Below are 16233 nucleotides of genomic sequence, written 5' to 3'. Positions count from 1 at the left end.
TGAGCTAACTTTTATCAGATAAAGTAATTTTTTGGTCTTAAAAGGCTCTTGTATAAACTCAAGATAAAGGCCTCTGGAGGCTCACAGAGTTTATACCTATATATATGTATATGTTATTTTTTTTCTAAATTTTTATTTTTTTTCTTTTTTGCCATAACTGGTGATGCTCAGAGACTGTTCTTGGCTCTGGTCTCAGAGATCACTTCTGATAGAGCTCAAGAGGCTATATGTGAGAGCAGGTTTTCAAAAACTGACTGCACCTTACCCCTTGTACTATATCTCCAGCCCAAGGTTATATTTTCTTACTTATTTGATGAATACATTCAAATTGAAGAGAGAGTAAAAGTGGAACATTCTTATTTTGTTTTAAGAAATACAGATCACAATCACAAATCACAAATCATCCTGTTAATTGTCGATTGCCTCGAGCAGGCCCCAGTAACGTCTCCTTCATCCTAGCCCTGAGATTATATTCAAGGCTCTTTAGGAGAATGAGCCCCATCATTGTTACTGGTATTTGGCATATTGGGTATGCCACGGGGAGTTTGCCAGACTCTGCCGTGTGGGCAGGCTACATTTGGTAGCCTGCCAGTTTGTCCAAAGTAGGAATGAGATAATAAGATGTCATAATAGGATGGTTCCGGGAGCTGGTTTTTATAGTCTCTGAGTCTTGGCCGTTGATGGGATTACACGGCGCCAGGGGGCCAGTTGGTGGGTGTGACCCCCGCCTACTGGAATTTGGAGGATCTGGGTGGAGGATGTTCGGCCCAAATTCGAGTAGGTTTGGAGATCTCGGCCCCGGAACCCGCGTGACTTTGTCCCTCTGCCAGTACCTTCATGTGTGTGGAGAGTGGTCTCAGCATGGTGGTGGCTGGTCCTGGAGGTCTTTGGCTGCCGGAGCCCTGGTCGGGGCAGGGCGGAAAGCTCAACCTACTCCCCTCCAAGGGGCCCCGGCGGCGAGGACAGTCAGGCGCGGGGGCAGGAGACTGATATCTGAAATACAGATACTCAGATCTAAATAGAATTGATAGAATGGCAGTAAAGAATCACTTCACTTATCACTTAACTTCCCGTTCGTCGTCGATTTGCTCGAGCGGGCGCCAGTAACGTCTCCATTTGTCCCTGCCATTGAGCGAACAATGGCATCTGTTCGCTCTGGGAACATGAAGAGCCTCAAACCGATCGTTCATGATCTTGATGAAGAAGTCTGACCATCTGGTAGGTGGGTGGCCACGCGGTCTTTTGACATCCCGTGGAATCCAGTCAGTAACAGCTCTAGTCCAGCGGTCGTCTTTAAATCTCATTACGTGACCAGCCCATCTGATTTTTGACACCTTGGCAAATGAGACAGCATCCCTGATTCTTGATCGTCGATGGATGTCGGAACTCCGGATTCTTTCTCTCATTTGAGTGAAACGTGATATTCCAAACATAGCTCTTTCTATTCTTCTTTGGGAGACCTGAATAGTGTTCTCATCCTGTTTGTGTAGGGCCCAGGTCTCTGTGGCATAAAGAAAAGTAAAGGCAGTAAAGAAATCTCAAATTTATTTCCATTTATTGTCTTCACGCTTTTAAGTTTCTGTTCTTTCCTTTGGGATGACCAGAGGGTATATCTGCATTTATGAAAGTATCTTCCTAATGAGTGTGGCTTTATTTTAGAAGGGACTAATCCTGTTGAAAGTGAACTTTGCCTGTCAGCAATCTAAGGAGCACTGAGAGTTTTGAAAGAAGCTTACGAATGTCTGGTCCTGTCCTGGATGCTCTTTCAATGTGACCAAACAACATGTGGTTTTTTTTTTTTAGAGAAAAAAGACCTTTATGTCACTGACCAGAAATCAATATGTTGAGAATGAAAGAGTTTCTCTGAAAATATATCAGACATCATTCCATTAAATGTTGATGTTGTTAATGAGGCCTTCCAAATTGATGTTACCTGCTCTGGGCTTAAAACTGGTCTGAGTTTTTCAGTGAATATCATTGGGTAAACAGTTTTTTTGCTTAATAGAAAGCTTTCATTTTGTGACATCAGTAGAAGACATACATGTTTTGTGAATTGCATAACATTTACTTGATTGTTGCTATTTAAAAAGTTGCATCCTTATTACATGTGAATTTCTAACCTATTATTGAAAGTTGTGGGATTTTACTGAGCTTGTAAACTATTAGTGTAAGTTTGAAGATATTAAAGAAGAGATACTATTTTTCACTTTAATTGTGAGCAGAGCTAGGAAAGGTTTTAGTATTGTGATTAAACCTTGAAAGACTCTGTAAAATGATGCTGAAAAAATAAAATAATTAAAAAGCTATTTATTACTGAGGTCTCTGCCATGCTCTATTCCCTGCAATTGACTTTGTATTTCCTTTCAACATTAGTAGCTCACTCTACAGGCTTATTGTAACAGGTAAGTAATTTCACCAAAATTGTCTTAGTTAAGAGCAAATTGTAAATTTAAGCCCAGCCCCTCTTCCAGTTTCTTTGTTTTATCTCTACTACCAGAGGATGGCCTCCATTCAAATCTCAGTTCTACCTTTTTTTAGTTTATGGGAGCACGGGCACATGTTTTAACTTTCCCGTGACAAACTATTTCTTGTTTGTAAAAATGGACATGATAATGCCATTTATCTGATGAATATTATCATGTCCTTAGAGTAGTTGCTGCTGCTCTCTTCATGCTAGCCTTCATTGTTGCTATCTGTGGAAATGGATGCTATTTAGAGATGCACTCAAATAGAAAATTTTTGAGCTGTGGTCCTGTACGATTTCTAATTGAGCTTCTCTACTGCTGGGAAATTAGAGGGTTCTCCCTAGGTACGATAAGTTTTCAAAATTATACCCTTTCCTCTTGCCTTTTCTCTGCCTTCCTCTTTCCCGATAATATTCATTGTAGCATGGCACAGGCATTATGCTATTTTATAGTGTGCAAACTACTTTATTACATTCCCCAGGGTGTACACCTTATATGAATAAAGTGAATTTAGGATAGCAGCTATCTGAAATTGCATGATGTAAACCTGCTGAAGGTATTTACTGTTTCTTTGTGAAATCCATCCTTTAATATCTATGCTAGGAAGAATACAGGTCACATAAAAATGTCCATGTCCCATTTCTGGAACCTGTGCACTTATTTCCTTACATGGCTAAAGAGACTTTGTCATTGTGATTCTATTAGGGACATTCAGTTGGGGAGACTTCCCTGAATTATCCTGGGTACTTAGAAGAAGCATATATAATCAATCACACATGTCCTTAGAGGGAGCACTTTGGAGGGTCCGTCACAGAGGTATTATTCAGGATAAAGAAGAGGTCAGGCTGATAATGATTGTTGGCTTTGAAGACGGATGGGGGAATGCAGAATGCAGACAGTTTCTTGAAGCTGCAAATGGCAAGGGCATGAATTCTCCCCCTAAAGCCATCGGAAGGTACACAGTTCTTTGGATGCATTTTAGTGTTCTGACCTCGGAAATAAGATTGTAAACTTGTGGTATTTTAAGTCACTAACTTTATGGTAATTTGTTTCACCAGCAATCATAAATGTATGCTATGCCCCTCTCTATATAGTTCCCCTGTTTCCTCCACCTTCAGTGCCAAGACTGGACTGATTTTTCATTTTTGAAATTTTTGTTGATTTATTTTTGTTGGGGAGTGGCAGGGGTTGTGGGTTTACTCCGCTTTGTGCTCAGGGATCACCACTGGTGGTGCTGTGGAGACCGTATGTGGTGCTGGGTATCAACTCTTGTCAGCTACACACAAAACAAGCACTTTTTTGGGGGGTTTTGTTTTGGGGCCACACCTGTTGCTGCTCAGGAGTTACTTCTCATTCTGTTCTCAGGAGTTACTCCTGGCAGTGTTCAGGGGACTATATGGGGTCACATGCAGGGAAAATACCCTACTCGCTATACTATCATTCTGTACATACATGTTATAAATCTCTGTGACCCCAGAGAGACTATAAGACTTTACAAGCTCTGTTCAGCAACATCAACTGGGACAGTAACGACAGCCTAAAACACCCTTCTGAAGAGGCTTCCGTTTTCCCATTGTATTTTGGATTTGCTAAGTCCGAAATGCCTATTATAAATGTCCAAGTGAAATCTTGAGAGACTAATTATATATGTAATTCTTGTAGATAAAAGGATTGGCAAGCTCAAGGCAGCATCACTGGTGGAAATAATATGTCTCTAATGTGGATTGGAAACTGAGTTCTGCGGGCTGGCTGACTTCAAGTTGTCCTATCATTGGTTTTCATACTCAGTGATTATAAATTAAGATAGTATAGGGATTGTTACATAATAATAAGTAGCAACTGTTATCATTGCTATTTTTTTTTACTTATGGATGGTTATTTTAGGTATTATGTAATTCCCATACTTTATCTTACCTTTTCTAAAATAGTGTATGGTCTGCTATTATCATTGATCATTGCAGGAAGTTTTTACTGTCACTGTCACTGTCTTCCTGTTGTTCATCGATTTGCTCGAACGGGCCAAGTAACATCTCCATTTTTTGAGACTTGTTGTTACTGTGTTTGGCATATCGAATATGTCACGGGTAGCTTGCCAGGCTTTGCCATGCTGGCGAGATACTCTCGGTAGCTTGCCAGGCTCTCCGAGAGGGGTGGAGGAATCGAACTTGGGTAGGCCATGTTGGCTGTGTGCAAGGCAAACACCCTACCGCTGTGCTATCGCTCCAGCCCAGAGAAAGGCTAAGAAATGGAAAAAAAAATGAATGAAGAAAAGAAACAAAAAACATTTAAGCAGAATTGTAGCTGTGCCTGTGATATTATTGTGCCTGTTTATTTGTATTATATTCATTCATCTCATGTTGCTGAATATAAAACATTTTGGCTTTACGTATATTGAGTGCTATAATGTTCTATAAGTCTCTTGTTCTGGAATGCACTTGCTCAGGAAATAATAATAGTTTTTAATGTACATAAAGAAAGGTGTACTTTTCTACTGGTACATTCAGTTTTCATATTGCCTTGGGAAACAAATTCTAAGTTTGCTGACAAATCAGAATATATCATCTTTTTGTTCAGACTGTATCTTTTATGCTTGGACTTACACTGAAAAATCATTTATATCAATATTTCTGAAAGTTACTAAATAAAAAAATATTCTGTCTGCTATGTTACAGAGTTACAAATTTTGTCAAGGAAAATTACAATTGATTTTAGAACAGTTGGAGCCTGGGCAACCTAAAGAGGTAAGTTTAAAAGATAGGCACCATGTTCAGTCAGGGGTATATATTTTAGGTCCGTAGTTTATAACAGATTATAATCAGTAGCAGCTGGACTGTTCCCTTGATGATATGCCTTTGTCACTATGGCACTTCTACACTGATACCCCTATTATTATGGCAATTGGATATTAATATCCATGCCTGATTTTCTGCTCTGGAAATAATGGTGACAGAGTAAGGAAGGCTTTCTTTATAGGTTCTTTATGTCTTTGAAGAAAAGTTTTTATTTTGGGCTTCAGTTTTGAAGGGATGCATTTAAGCATAAACTTTTTCTTCACTGTTGTTTTGTAGCTGATATTTTTGTAACTTATTAGAGGAAAGCAGTCTTTAATACTCTACTTTCACAAAAATGTTAGGATCTTTGACAGATACATTCATTTACTACAAAAAGGGATTTTTCAAAAGCAATTTTATTGAACTGTGTCTCTTTACAATGTAAAAGATTATATGAATTTCCATGAGTCTTATTTTTTTTTTTCAAAAGTCAGTATGCAGTAGACGATATGAGAGGATTTATGAAGATTTTGTTAAGTATCTTGTCATTTGGGCTTACGTTTTAAATAGTTTTCTTCAATTTTTCATTTTAAACTTAATAGTTATAATTTACTCCCACTTAAATTTTCATCAGAAGAATAATTTTCCTCTCAGTATTTTGCTTTCTGATTTATTTCTTAGTAAATCACTAGCTTGTTTCAAAGGATATTGCAAATGGACTTGATTTTTATGTGATAACAATCTTATTGTCTTCCATTTAAGTAGATTATTTATAAATTTAAGCTTCTTTGGAGACCTTTATTCTACTTTTGCAATACGTTTTCAGTGGGATCCTAAAAATGAACTGAAATGGAGAAATTATTTAATAGTGTTTAGCTTTCCTTAGTCCCCCTAAACCCTTTAACAAGTTAATCATATTTAAGAATTCTTTTATATAGAGGCAATTTCAAATATATGTGTAGTCTCGCCCTCCTCCCCTTCCTCCCTTTGTTCGTGATAACTGGGAGTTGCACGTGACTTGGTTGTGTTGCTTGCACATTTAGTTGGGGTGAATGCACACTTGTTGTCATGCTTCCCAGGGCCCGCTCATTTCAGTTGCAGTATTCAGCAGAGGTTGCACACTTGCTCACCTTATTTATCTACTCTGGTTGCTGTGTTAAACACATGGCTGCAGGGTGCCAGAGAAGGCGGACTTTGTTATGGCCTTGAGGATTGCACACTTTTTGAGGTGGCAGAGATCACAAGCACTGGTGCGTCCTGGACTGCACAGGGCATGTGGGACCAAGCTGGGGATCATACCTGTATTCTTTTAATTGATTAGTAAATTTATTTTTGGTTTTGTTTTTAAGGCCATAATCATTGGTGCTCAGGGCTTGTTCCTTGGTCCATGCTCAAGGACCACACTTAGCACTGCTCAGTAGACCATCTGGGGTGCCAGGGATTGAACCTAGGTGGGCCGCATGTGAGGAAAGTGTCTTGCCCACTCTGTTATTTCTTTGGCCCATTTGTCTTCTTCACGGAGGTGAGCTAGCTATCCTGGGGACTGTGTGGTTTTTTTGTTTGTTTAAATCCTAAAATTTGTCATCTTAATTCAGAATATCTGGATTCCTGAGGACCTAACTATTACATCTAATATTTTTTGTTTGTTTGTTTTGTTTTTGGATCATGCTTGGAGTGCTTAGGGGCTATAGCTAGCTTGGTAAGGGGGTGGGGGTGTTGGGTGAGGTGCTCTGGGGGATCATGTGGTTCTAGAGATCAAATGGATCTCCCGCATGCAAAGCCCAAACTCCTGCCCCTTAAGCAAGCTGTCTGATCCATCTTTTACTTTCCTTTCATTAAAATAAATGATCATGCTTCAGTTGTTTCTGCTGATAAACAACTAGACAAACCAGATTTTAAGGTAGAGTTTGGAATCTGTGTTACTGATTGAGTGAGGAGAGGAACAGCTTTACTCTGCTCGTGGTTTGGAGTGGAGCTATTCTTCACTGCTTCCCCCGGGTCATGTTGTTTATGGTGAATTTGGATTGGATTTTGAGAAGAATGATTAAGAAGTAAGCTTTCTGTGAAAATATAGAAATTCAATTTTGTATTGCACCACTGAATGACTTTTCTGCCTCACTGGTTAAAAGGTCAGAAAATGTGGAATAGTAGCAAAGAATAAGTTCAAATTAATGGTTTTTTTTGAGGATTGTTGATACATCATGGAATGGGAATGCTTCTTTTTCACTGAGGCATATCTGGGCAGTGTTTGGAAATTAAAATTCTCCAGCGCAGGACCGCCCACTGAACAGGGAGCGTTTGTTCATCAGAACGATTAAAAAAAAAAATCTTTGATTTAGAGTCAGTTACCATCTTTTATTTTCTTCCATTTACATTTGGCAAGAATCACCTCATATACTTGCTGTTTTAATTTTTGCTGTATGTGAAACAGTAAACCAGAAAGTTCTTTTTTTTTTTGTTGTTGTTGTTGCTTCTTTCTTCTTTCTTTGTTTTGGGGCCATACCTGGCTGTTCTCAGGGTTCACTCCTGCCTCTGTGCTCAGTGCTTACTCCTGACTAGCATTATGTGTTTCTGGGAATTGGGAATTGGAATCTACTTAGTATCTTGGTAGGCATGCAGCTTAATCCCTGTACTATCACTACAGCTCTGAAATAGTAAGTTCTTTTTTGTTGTGTAGAACTTAGTTGAAAAAATAAGGTTCCAGGAATTGTTTTATAATGGGATATCTGAATCTCTTTTTAGAATCAGTTACCCACACTTTTAATAGTTTGTTAAGTAGTTGAAGAATTTGTATCCTTGTGGCTGGGTTTTAATACATTTTTTTCTTTAAAAATTTAATAGGTGAGATATGAAGCCTTGCAAATATTATGTTCAACTCCTCCATCTGATGTACTGAACTGTGAAAATTGGACCACTCTCTGTGAAAAACTGACAATGTCTCTCTCAGATCCTGATCCTGTGTTTAGTGTAAGGAAATAATTAGAGTAATTTAAAAAACTTATTTTCTGACTATTCCAGAAGCTATATGAGAGTTTACTTTAGTAGTAGCCCAGATATATTTATAGAAATTTAGCTTTAACTTTTAATTTTCAAAAACATTTTTAGAGGAATAAAGTTACTATTTCATGGGTAGTAGATTAAAGTCTAGTCATTTGTACTTCATTAGCAAATACTAGACTATTACTTTGTATATATTTTTCTATCTTGTAAAAGGATATATAAGTATTTGTAACTTTTTAAAAGAAAAACATTTGCAAAACTTATTTATGTTTAGTAAAGAATCATGATGTATTAAAACTTGAACTTAAAAGTAATTATGATTTATTCTTAAGGGCCCATAAACATTTTCCTTGTGGATTTAGTTTATTTAAAGATTGTTTAAATGCTTGAAGAGACATTAGAAAACTGTAAAGCACTGGAGAAAGCTTAAATGACTCTCTAAATGAATCATAAAAATTTTAGTAATTGTAAAAGTATGGAGTATATAATTGTATTTAAAATTGATTTGCATATGGCTTCAGAAATATTATGTGATGAAAAGTCTAAGCTTTTATGAAAGGTCCATTCTATGTGTGTTATGATGTTAATTAAAAGACTGTCATTATTGGGGTGGAGTGACTGTGACAATACAGTGCTTGCCTTGTAAGTGTCTTACCCAGGTTTTATCTCTGGCACCCAATATAATCCCCCAAGCATTGCCAGGAGTGATCACAGAGTACAGAGCAAGGAGTAAGGCGTGACTGCTACTGGGTGTGACCCAGAAACAAATAATAGCAGCAACAGAAGACTGCTATTATCACCTTGTGTATGTTTTTAGAGTTTTATATTTTTCTTGATGTCAGTAAAAAAAATGGCTTTTAAATTCATGAGTGGTGGGAGGGAAACTGGGGACATTGCTGGTGGGAAATTGGCACTGTTGGAGGGATGGGTGTTGGATCATTGTATGACAGAAACCTGATCATGAGCAGCTTTGTAACTGTGTATCTCACGGTTCTCAATTAAAAAAAATAATAAAAAAAATTGATCAGGTATTATTTTTTACAGAATTTAAGAAATTAGTGCTTACATTTTCTAGTTGTTCAATTTATATTAATTACTTACCCACTTGAGCAAATCGATGAACAACGGGAGGACAGTGCTACAGTGCTAGTTATCCATAATGTTTTTTGTTCTAGTGTAGGTCTGAGCATGAAAACCAAAACCTATATTCTTCGAACTTTGTGTTCTAGTACAGGTGATGGTTTTAAAAAACTGAAGCTCTCACTACATTTGAATAAAATGTTTCCATGTCTAAAATAACATATTTTTTCATGAATGATGATAAACATTAGCTGTTAACAAATGGTTTGGGAGCGGTTTATTATTTTTTTATAGAGGGAGAAGGGTGTTATATTACTTAATATTTAGATGGAGTTGAACTTTACAACACCAGAGGGCGATGTAGACTTCTGTAAAAGCTCAGTGATCCAAGAATTTTCCAAGGGGTTATTTTTAGCATTTCAGTAAATTTCCCAGTATTTTTCTGTTAAACAACCACACAGAATAGTGACCTAATAGGTTTCTTCTAGTTATTTAAATTACATAAAAGGTACACTAACATAGAGTGAAGGTCCTAATGTGTCAATATAAGTTGGCTTATTTAGCCATTATAGACTATTATGCAGCAAGAGTATTTTATGAGTATTTTATGAACTTCATATCAGTACTTTATGAACTGAAGGAAATTTTTATATAGTAAGAGAGAAAAAATGGTAATAGAAACAGTCATTTGGAGTAGAAAACAGGGCAATGTACATTTCACATTCATGTGTGTGTGTGTGTGTGTGATGCAGTTTTTTTGTTGTCTTATCTGTTTCTTATTCTTTTCTAAATAACTCTGACATACAACTGAATAGTTGAAAGTTTGACAGATGCTTCTCAAAGCATTTAATATTCCAAGTTCAGCAGGAATCTCTTGGGCTATTGGAAGATTTTCAGTCATGTAGATGTCCATTCTTATAAGAATAATGTACGATATAGGCAGTTTATTAGTTTTCTCTTCACAGAATGAAACGTTTGAGAATTTGCTTTCATTTAATGGGACGTTAGATTTCACTGTTGTGATGAAATTATTTCTAAGAAAATGTTGGTATAATTAAAATAATTGTGATCATTTTAAAGAAGCTGTGCTTAGTATAATATTCCATTGTGTACGTACCAAGGTTTCTTTAACCAGTCATCTGTTCTTGGGCACTCAGGTACTATACAGCTGTTAGAAAAGGTAAAGTCATAAAATTTACATACAAGTGGTTCTACATGGAAAGTATTATGCTAAGTGAAATGAGTCACAAAGAGAGGGACAGACATAGAAAGAGTGCATTCATCTGTGGAATATGAAGTAACAGAATAGGAGACTAACACCCAAGAATAGTCGAGATAAGTACCAGGAGGTTCGCTCCATGGCTTGGAGGACAGCCGCACATGCTGGGGGAAAAGGCAGCTCAGAGAGAGAAGGGAACACCAAGTAAAGGGTGTTGGGAGGATCCGCCCAGGATGGGAGAAGCATGCTGAAAGTAGACTATAGACTGAACATGATTGCCACTCAATACCTTTGTTGCAAACCACAACACACAAAAGGAGAGAGAGAACAGAAGGAAATGCCCTGCCACAGAGGCAGGGTGGGATGGGAGGGGTTTGGGGGGTAGTGGGAGGGTTACTGAGGTCATAGGTGGTGGAGAATGGGCACTGGTGGAGGGATGGGTACTCGATCATTGTGTAATTGAAACCCAAGCACAAAAATTTGTAAATCTACAACTGTACCTCTATGGTGTTTCACTAATAAAAATCAAAAAGAAAAATAAAGAGGCTGTGCTAACCATACAGATTATCTCATTTGATTTACTTGGCGATAGTTTCGACTTTGAGTTTTAGTATTATAAGATTTTAAAAATATTTTGCTATGTAATATACATGTATATTTAAATTGGCAAAATCATTAGCCCAAATATCTAGTTACTGAAATAAAATACAATTAAAAAATAACAAACAAATGTTTTTTGAAAGGTTATTGGAGCGGTAGCACAGTGGTAGGGCATTTGCCCTGCATGCAACCAGCCTGGCCTAGCCGGGTTCGATTCCTCCGCCCCTCTCGGAGAGCCCGGCAAGCTACCTAGAGTATCTCGCCTGTGCGTCAATGCCAAACACAGTAACAACAAGTCTCAAAATGGAGACGTTACTGGGCCCGCTCGATCGAGCAAATCGACTGTCTTTTTTGTTACTTTATTGATTTTTTAAAAAACAGCTCATTATTTGGGCAATAATACTGGCAATGTTCTCACTTCTGGTGGTGCCTGGGGGGACCATAAGTGGTGCTAGGGATTGAACATGGGTCTGCTGCATGCAAGGCAGGCACCTTAACTTCCAGCCTTGTGTTTCTTTATGTTACACCTTCCTGTTATATCTTCCCAGCTCCCTCCATCTCTACCCCTATTATCACACTTTACAGAAATACACTGATGTTATTTGACTTACTGTATTTTGAGTTAATTTTATTTTTTGATGACTGCTATAAGAAAATGTTTTTCTTTTCTTTTTTTTTTTGTGGTAGAGGTGATTATTGGGGATTCTTGGGCCACACTTTACTGTGTTCAAGGGCTTCTTCCTGACTCTTCTCTGTGATCACTGTGGCAGTGTTTGGGGAACCACATGTTTTATCAGGTATAGAACAAGGGTTGACTTTATGCAGATCAAATGCCTTAACATCTGTACTAGCCTTTTAGTTTAGAATATATCCCCTTTTACAGTTACATTTATAATCAGGTTTCTGAATAATTTTTTAAAAGTTATTTGTATAAAATATCTCATTACTATATTTTTGTAAGGATATTTATTTTGAGATGCTAATCCTTTGTCTTCTCTTCATAGGACCGAATTTTGAAATTCTATGCACAGACGTTTACACTTTCACCACTACATATAACAAAGGAAATTTATACAAGCCTAGGTATGTTTATAAAGACATTTTTATATGCAGTTAATAAAAACTGATTTAGAGTTAATTTTCAGAAAGCATTTTAACTGACAGACTCTGTTATGTTTTTCTTTTCAGCTAAATATTTGGAGTTACATTTTCTTTCTAGAGAAAATCATATTCCTGCTCTTTCAACTGGTATAGATATAAATAACCCTCATGTATATTGTTTACTTAAAAAGGTATTTATTTTACTTTTATTTAAAGACCTTTGCATTTAAGGATTCTGATTATTTGAGACTTTCTCTTCTTTTCTTTGCAGGTTCGTCTTCTAAATGAGTATCAGAAGGAGGTTCCATCTTTCTGGATTCGTCACCCTGAGAAGTAAGTCCCTTAATTTCTCCCACATAATATATAGACAGTGAATGTAACTTTCCCATACATTTCAAAGAAAAGGAAAGTTTTGATAGACATTTTTGGGAAGGGATTAATTCAGTTTTCGTGTTTTGTAGTTAACCATGCATATCAACACTTAATACCGTTTTGCTCCATTTATTTATCTCAACAGGGAAATAGGATGTTGTAGTCTCTAGTTATTTTATCATTGGTCTTTGGTACTTTGGGCATGCTTCTTGGGTTTTTTATTTGTTGTTTTGTTTTGGGGTCATACCCAGAATTACTTGGGGCTTCTTCCTGGCTCTGCTCAGGGGTCACTACTGGTCATGCTTGGAGGACCATCAGTGATCAGGGGATTGAACTGTGGTCTGATGTGTGCAAGGCAAGTGCCTTACTCCTGTACTATTTCTCTGACTCCTGGACATGTTTTTTAAATATTTTTTAAATTGTTTTCTTTCAGTTCTAAATTAAAAATTATCTGAAGCCCTGTGAATTATAATACTGTTAATGATAGGGTTTTAGGCATACATTTCAACCTTGCATTGTCCACCAAAGTATTGACTTCTTCTCCATTGTCTTAGGAGTATCCCTCCCCAGTTCTAACATTTTATTATATATTTTAATTAGTCATTTTTATTTTATTAATTTTTTTTGGGGGGGTGGGCCTGGTGCCCTAAGCTTTAGTGCTCAGGGGCTTTGTGCTGAGGAGTTACCTTACACCACTTATACTATGGCTTTGAACTTGTGCCAGTTGGGTGCAAGACAGGCATTTAACCTTGTCCTATCTCTCCAGCCCTCTATAATATTTAGTGGGATATCATAGTATCTGTGAATCTAAAAAATAAAAGTTAAGCTTGGAGGTCTATGAAGAAGACAGGTTCTGAAAGAGACACAATTGACTGTGAACCTGATTTCCAATAATTTTCTGAAATATTAAAAAAAAAATTCTGAAGATGATGTTTCCGAAAATTAAAAATATATTAGCATCACTGTCTATATAATAGTATATTTAATAGTCATGGTCACGGTCCTCCTGTTGTTCATATATTTACTTGAGTGGGCCCAGTAACATCTCCATTGTGAGACTTGTTGTTACTGTGTTTGGCATATTGAATACATCACGGGTAGCATGCTAGGCTCTGCTGTGCGGGCGGGATACTCTCGGTAGCTTGCCAGGCTCTCTGAGAGGGGTGGAGGAATCGAACTCGGGTCGGCCATATTGACTGCGTGCAAGGCAAACGCCCTACCGCTGTGCTATCGCTCTATCTATATAAAATAATTTCTTTTTCAAACTCTAAGGTATATGGAAGAAATTGTGGAGAGTACTTTGTCTTTGCTATCCATTAAACATGAGCAAAGCCATCTTGTCTCTCAGAAGATTTTGGATCCAATCTACTTTATTGCATTAGTTGATACTGAAGCTGTGTGGTTCAAAAAATGGATGGTAAGAAAAAACATGGAATCATAGAATTTTAGAATATATTTGATATACTGACATATTGTTTCAAAGTATAATTAACATTCAAAGTATAATTAACAATTAACAAGTGTTCTCTATGTGCTAAGACTTAAAATCATCTTTTAAATTCTTATTGCAACCTATTATTGGTAGTATTACCTGATTTTTTTCAGGTATAATGATTGAGGCATAGGGAGGAGAATAAGAAACATGCTCAAGATTATTCCAGAGCCAGATGGTATTTAAAATGATATTTCATTTTTATATATTTGAATGACCTATTGCAAATCTCATTTTTTAAAAAAAATTAAGACTCAAATTTTATAAGCAGATGTGGGTAGGGATACATTGCTCATTTTTCTCTGGTTTAGAAGACAGTTTTGGAAAACATCCCTTTGCCTTCTCTTCAACTGGCAGTTTGGAAATGTTTATAAATATGCAGGCATTAATTTCCCATGGAAAACACTGCTGTCCTGAAGAGCAGCAATAAACTATTAGGAGAAATCGTGTGAACTCTGTAGTGCATTGTGGAGTGGGAGGGACACCTCTGGCCGGGGTAGGGTAGCTTTGCGCTGCAGCCTCACATTCTCCTGTTGCAGTGGAGAAGGGTGGGGCAGGGGCCAGGACTGTCACTGAAGCATGCAACAGAAGATAGTGACATGTTCACTTACTGTGAAGCACAATTTGTGATTGCTGGTCATTGGCTTCCTACGCTCCTTTTGTTGTCTAATCTGTGACAAATCCACAGTAAAGAAAACACAGTTCCACCCATTGTGTAAACCTCACCTGACCTATGCAGTACAGCTTTGATAAATGTTTGCTGAATGTAATTTAGCTTGAACTTTTTGTTCTTCGCATCTGACATAACCTTTCTGTTTTTTTGTTTTTTATTGATTATCAAATTATACCTTTGTAGGAAACATGGCAAAAATAATATAAAAGAATGAATAAAATTAAAGTCCTCTTATTCTGCAATGCAGGGATAATAACTATTAACATTTTGGTTTATATAATTTTATTCAGTTTTAGGATTTATCTGTTTAGGTCTTTAGCAAAAATAAAATCATGTTCTACTGTTTGTAACGATTTTTCTTTTACTTAACATTTTGTCTAATATTGAATTTTTTTTTTTTTTGCTTTTTTGGGTCACACCCAATGATGCACAGGGGTTACTCCTGGCTCATGCACTCAGGAATTACTCCTGGCAGTGCTCGGGGGACCATATGGGATGTTAGGAATTGAACCCAGGTCACCCGCTTGCAAGGCAAACGCCCTCCCCGCTGTGCTATCGCTTTAGCCCCTAACATTTAATTTTTAAGAGAATGAAAAGATTTCAAGAAAACTAGCAATTTGAAAATGATTTGAAAAAATTCAGATACTTAATTGTGTTTTAATAGTAATGAAAATGTATCACCTTCTCCTGAACTTGTCTAAGAGAAAAGCTGACTGACTTTTGATTGGAAAGCTAAATTGGCCCGAGGGTTGCAATTTGTTGATATTGTCTAAAGAATGCACTATCTGGATTTCTTTTTAGAAATGATCAATAATTTCATTTTGTGTCAGCATATTTCTTACATTAAAACTGAAGTTAACCAAAACACCAGTTGAGCCAAAGGTTAACCTTTGGTTAACCTGCAGTTAACCAAAATACAAATTTAATTAACTAAAAAGTTTATTCTAGAATTCTGCTATTTCTAAATGTCTATTGTTTTATGTAATTTTTTGATAAGGGAAATGAAAATTAGTAATTTGAAACATAATTTGTATAACTAATATCTGTGTGTATATATTTTTTTAATACAACATATGAAAAAACATGTTTTGATCCTATCTGTACTTGACTGTAAGAAAATTTAGGAACTTTTTGCACTTTGACTCACTCAAAAAAGAAGTGATCAGAGCCTCATTCAGACCGCATTCCTTGAGAACATTTCAACCCTGTTAAATTCCTTCATTTGTAGACAGTACTGTATCCTTTTTGGTGTGAGGGTTATGATTTCCTCCCTCTCCTTTGCCCTCAGTTGTAATCTTTATTTCAGCTTCTGCCATACACCGATTTGCTTTTAGGAGGTGATTTAAAAATACATGCAAAGTGGGCCCAGTTGAGGGATAGAATGTTTTTCTACTGATCTATTAATAAATTTTCCACAGTTCATGATATCATTTGCGTTCTTGTGACTGCTATATTATTAA

At 36.9% G+C, this 16233-nt stretch overlaps 1 protein-coding gene across 1 annotated transcript in view; it reads left to right on the top strand.

Annotated features, from left to right (window-relative positions):
- The window catches only part of TBC1D32 (TBC1 domain family member 32), a 332745-nt gene that overhangs the window by 25212 nt on the left and 291300 nt on the right, over positions 1-16233 (top strand). The window contains exons 4-9 of the mRNA XM_056125154.1: positions 5138-5206; positions 8078-8203; positions 12140-12218; positions 12324-12427; positions 12508-12569; positions 13881-14025. Coding sequence (XP_055981129.1) covers positions 5138-5206; positions 8078-8203; positions 12140-12218; positions 12324-12427; positions 12508-12569; positions 13881-14025 — 585 coding nt within the window. The remainder of the gene's footprint in view (positions 1-5137; positions 5207-8077; positions 8204-12139; positions 12219-12323; positions 12428-12507; positions 12570-13880; positions 14026-16233) is intronic.

Source organism: Sorex fumeus, unplaced genomic scaffold (assembly GCF_029834395.1).
Source record: "Sorex fumeus unplaced genomic scaffold, SorFum_2.1 ptg000054l, whole genome shotgun sequence".
NCBI lineage: Eukaryota > Metazoa > Chordata > Mammalia > Eulipotyphla > Soricidae > Sorex > Sorex fumeus.
The sequence above is the reverse complement of the archived record's forward strand: the minus strand, read 5'-3'. Positions and strand labels throughout refer to the sequence as shown.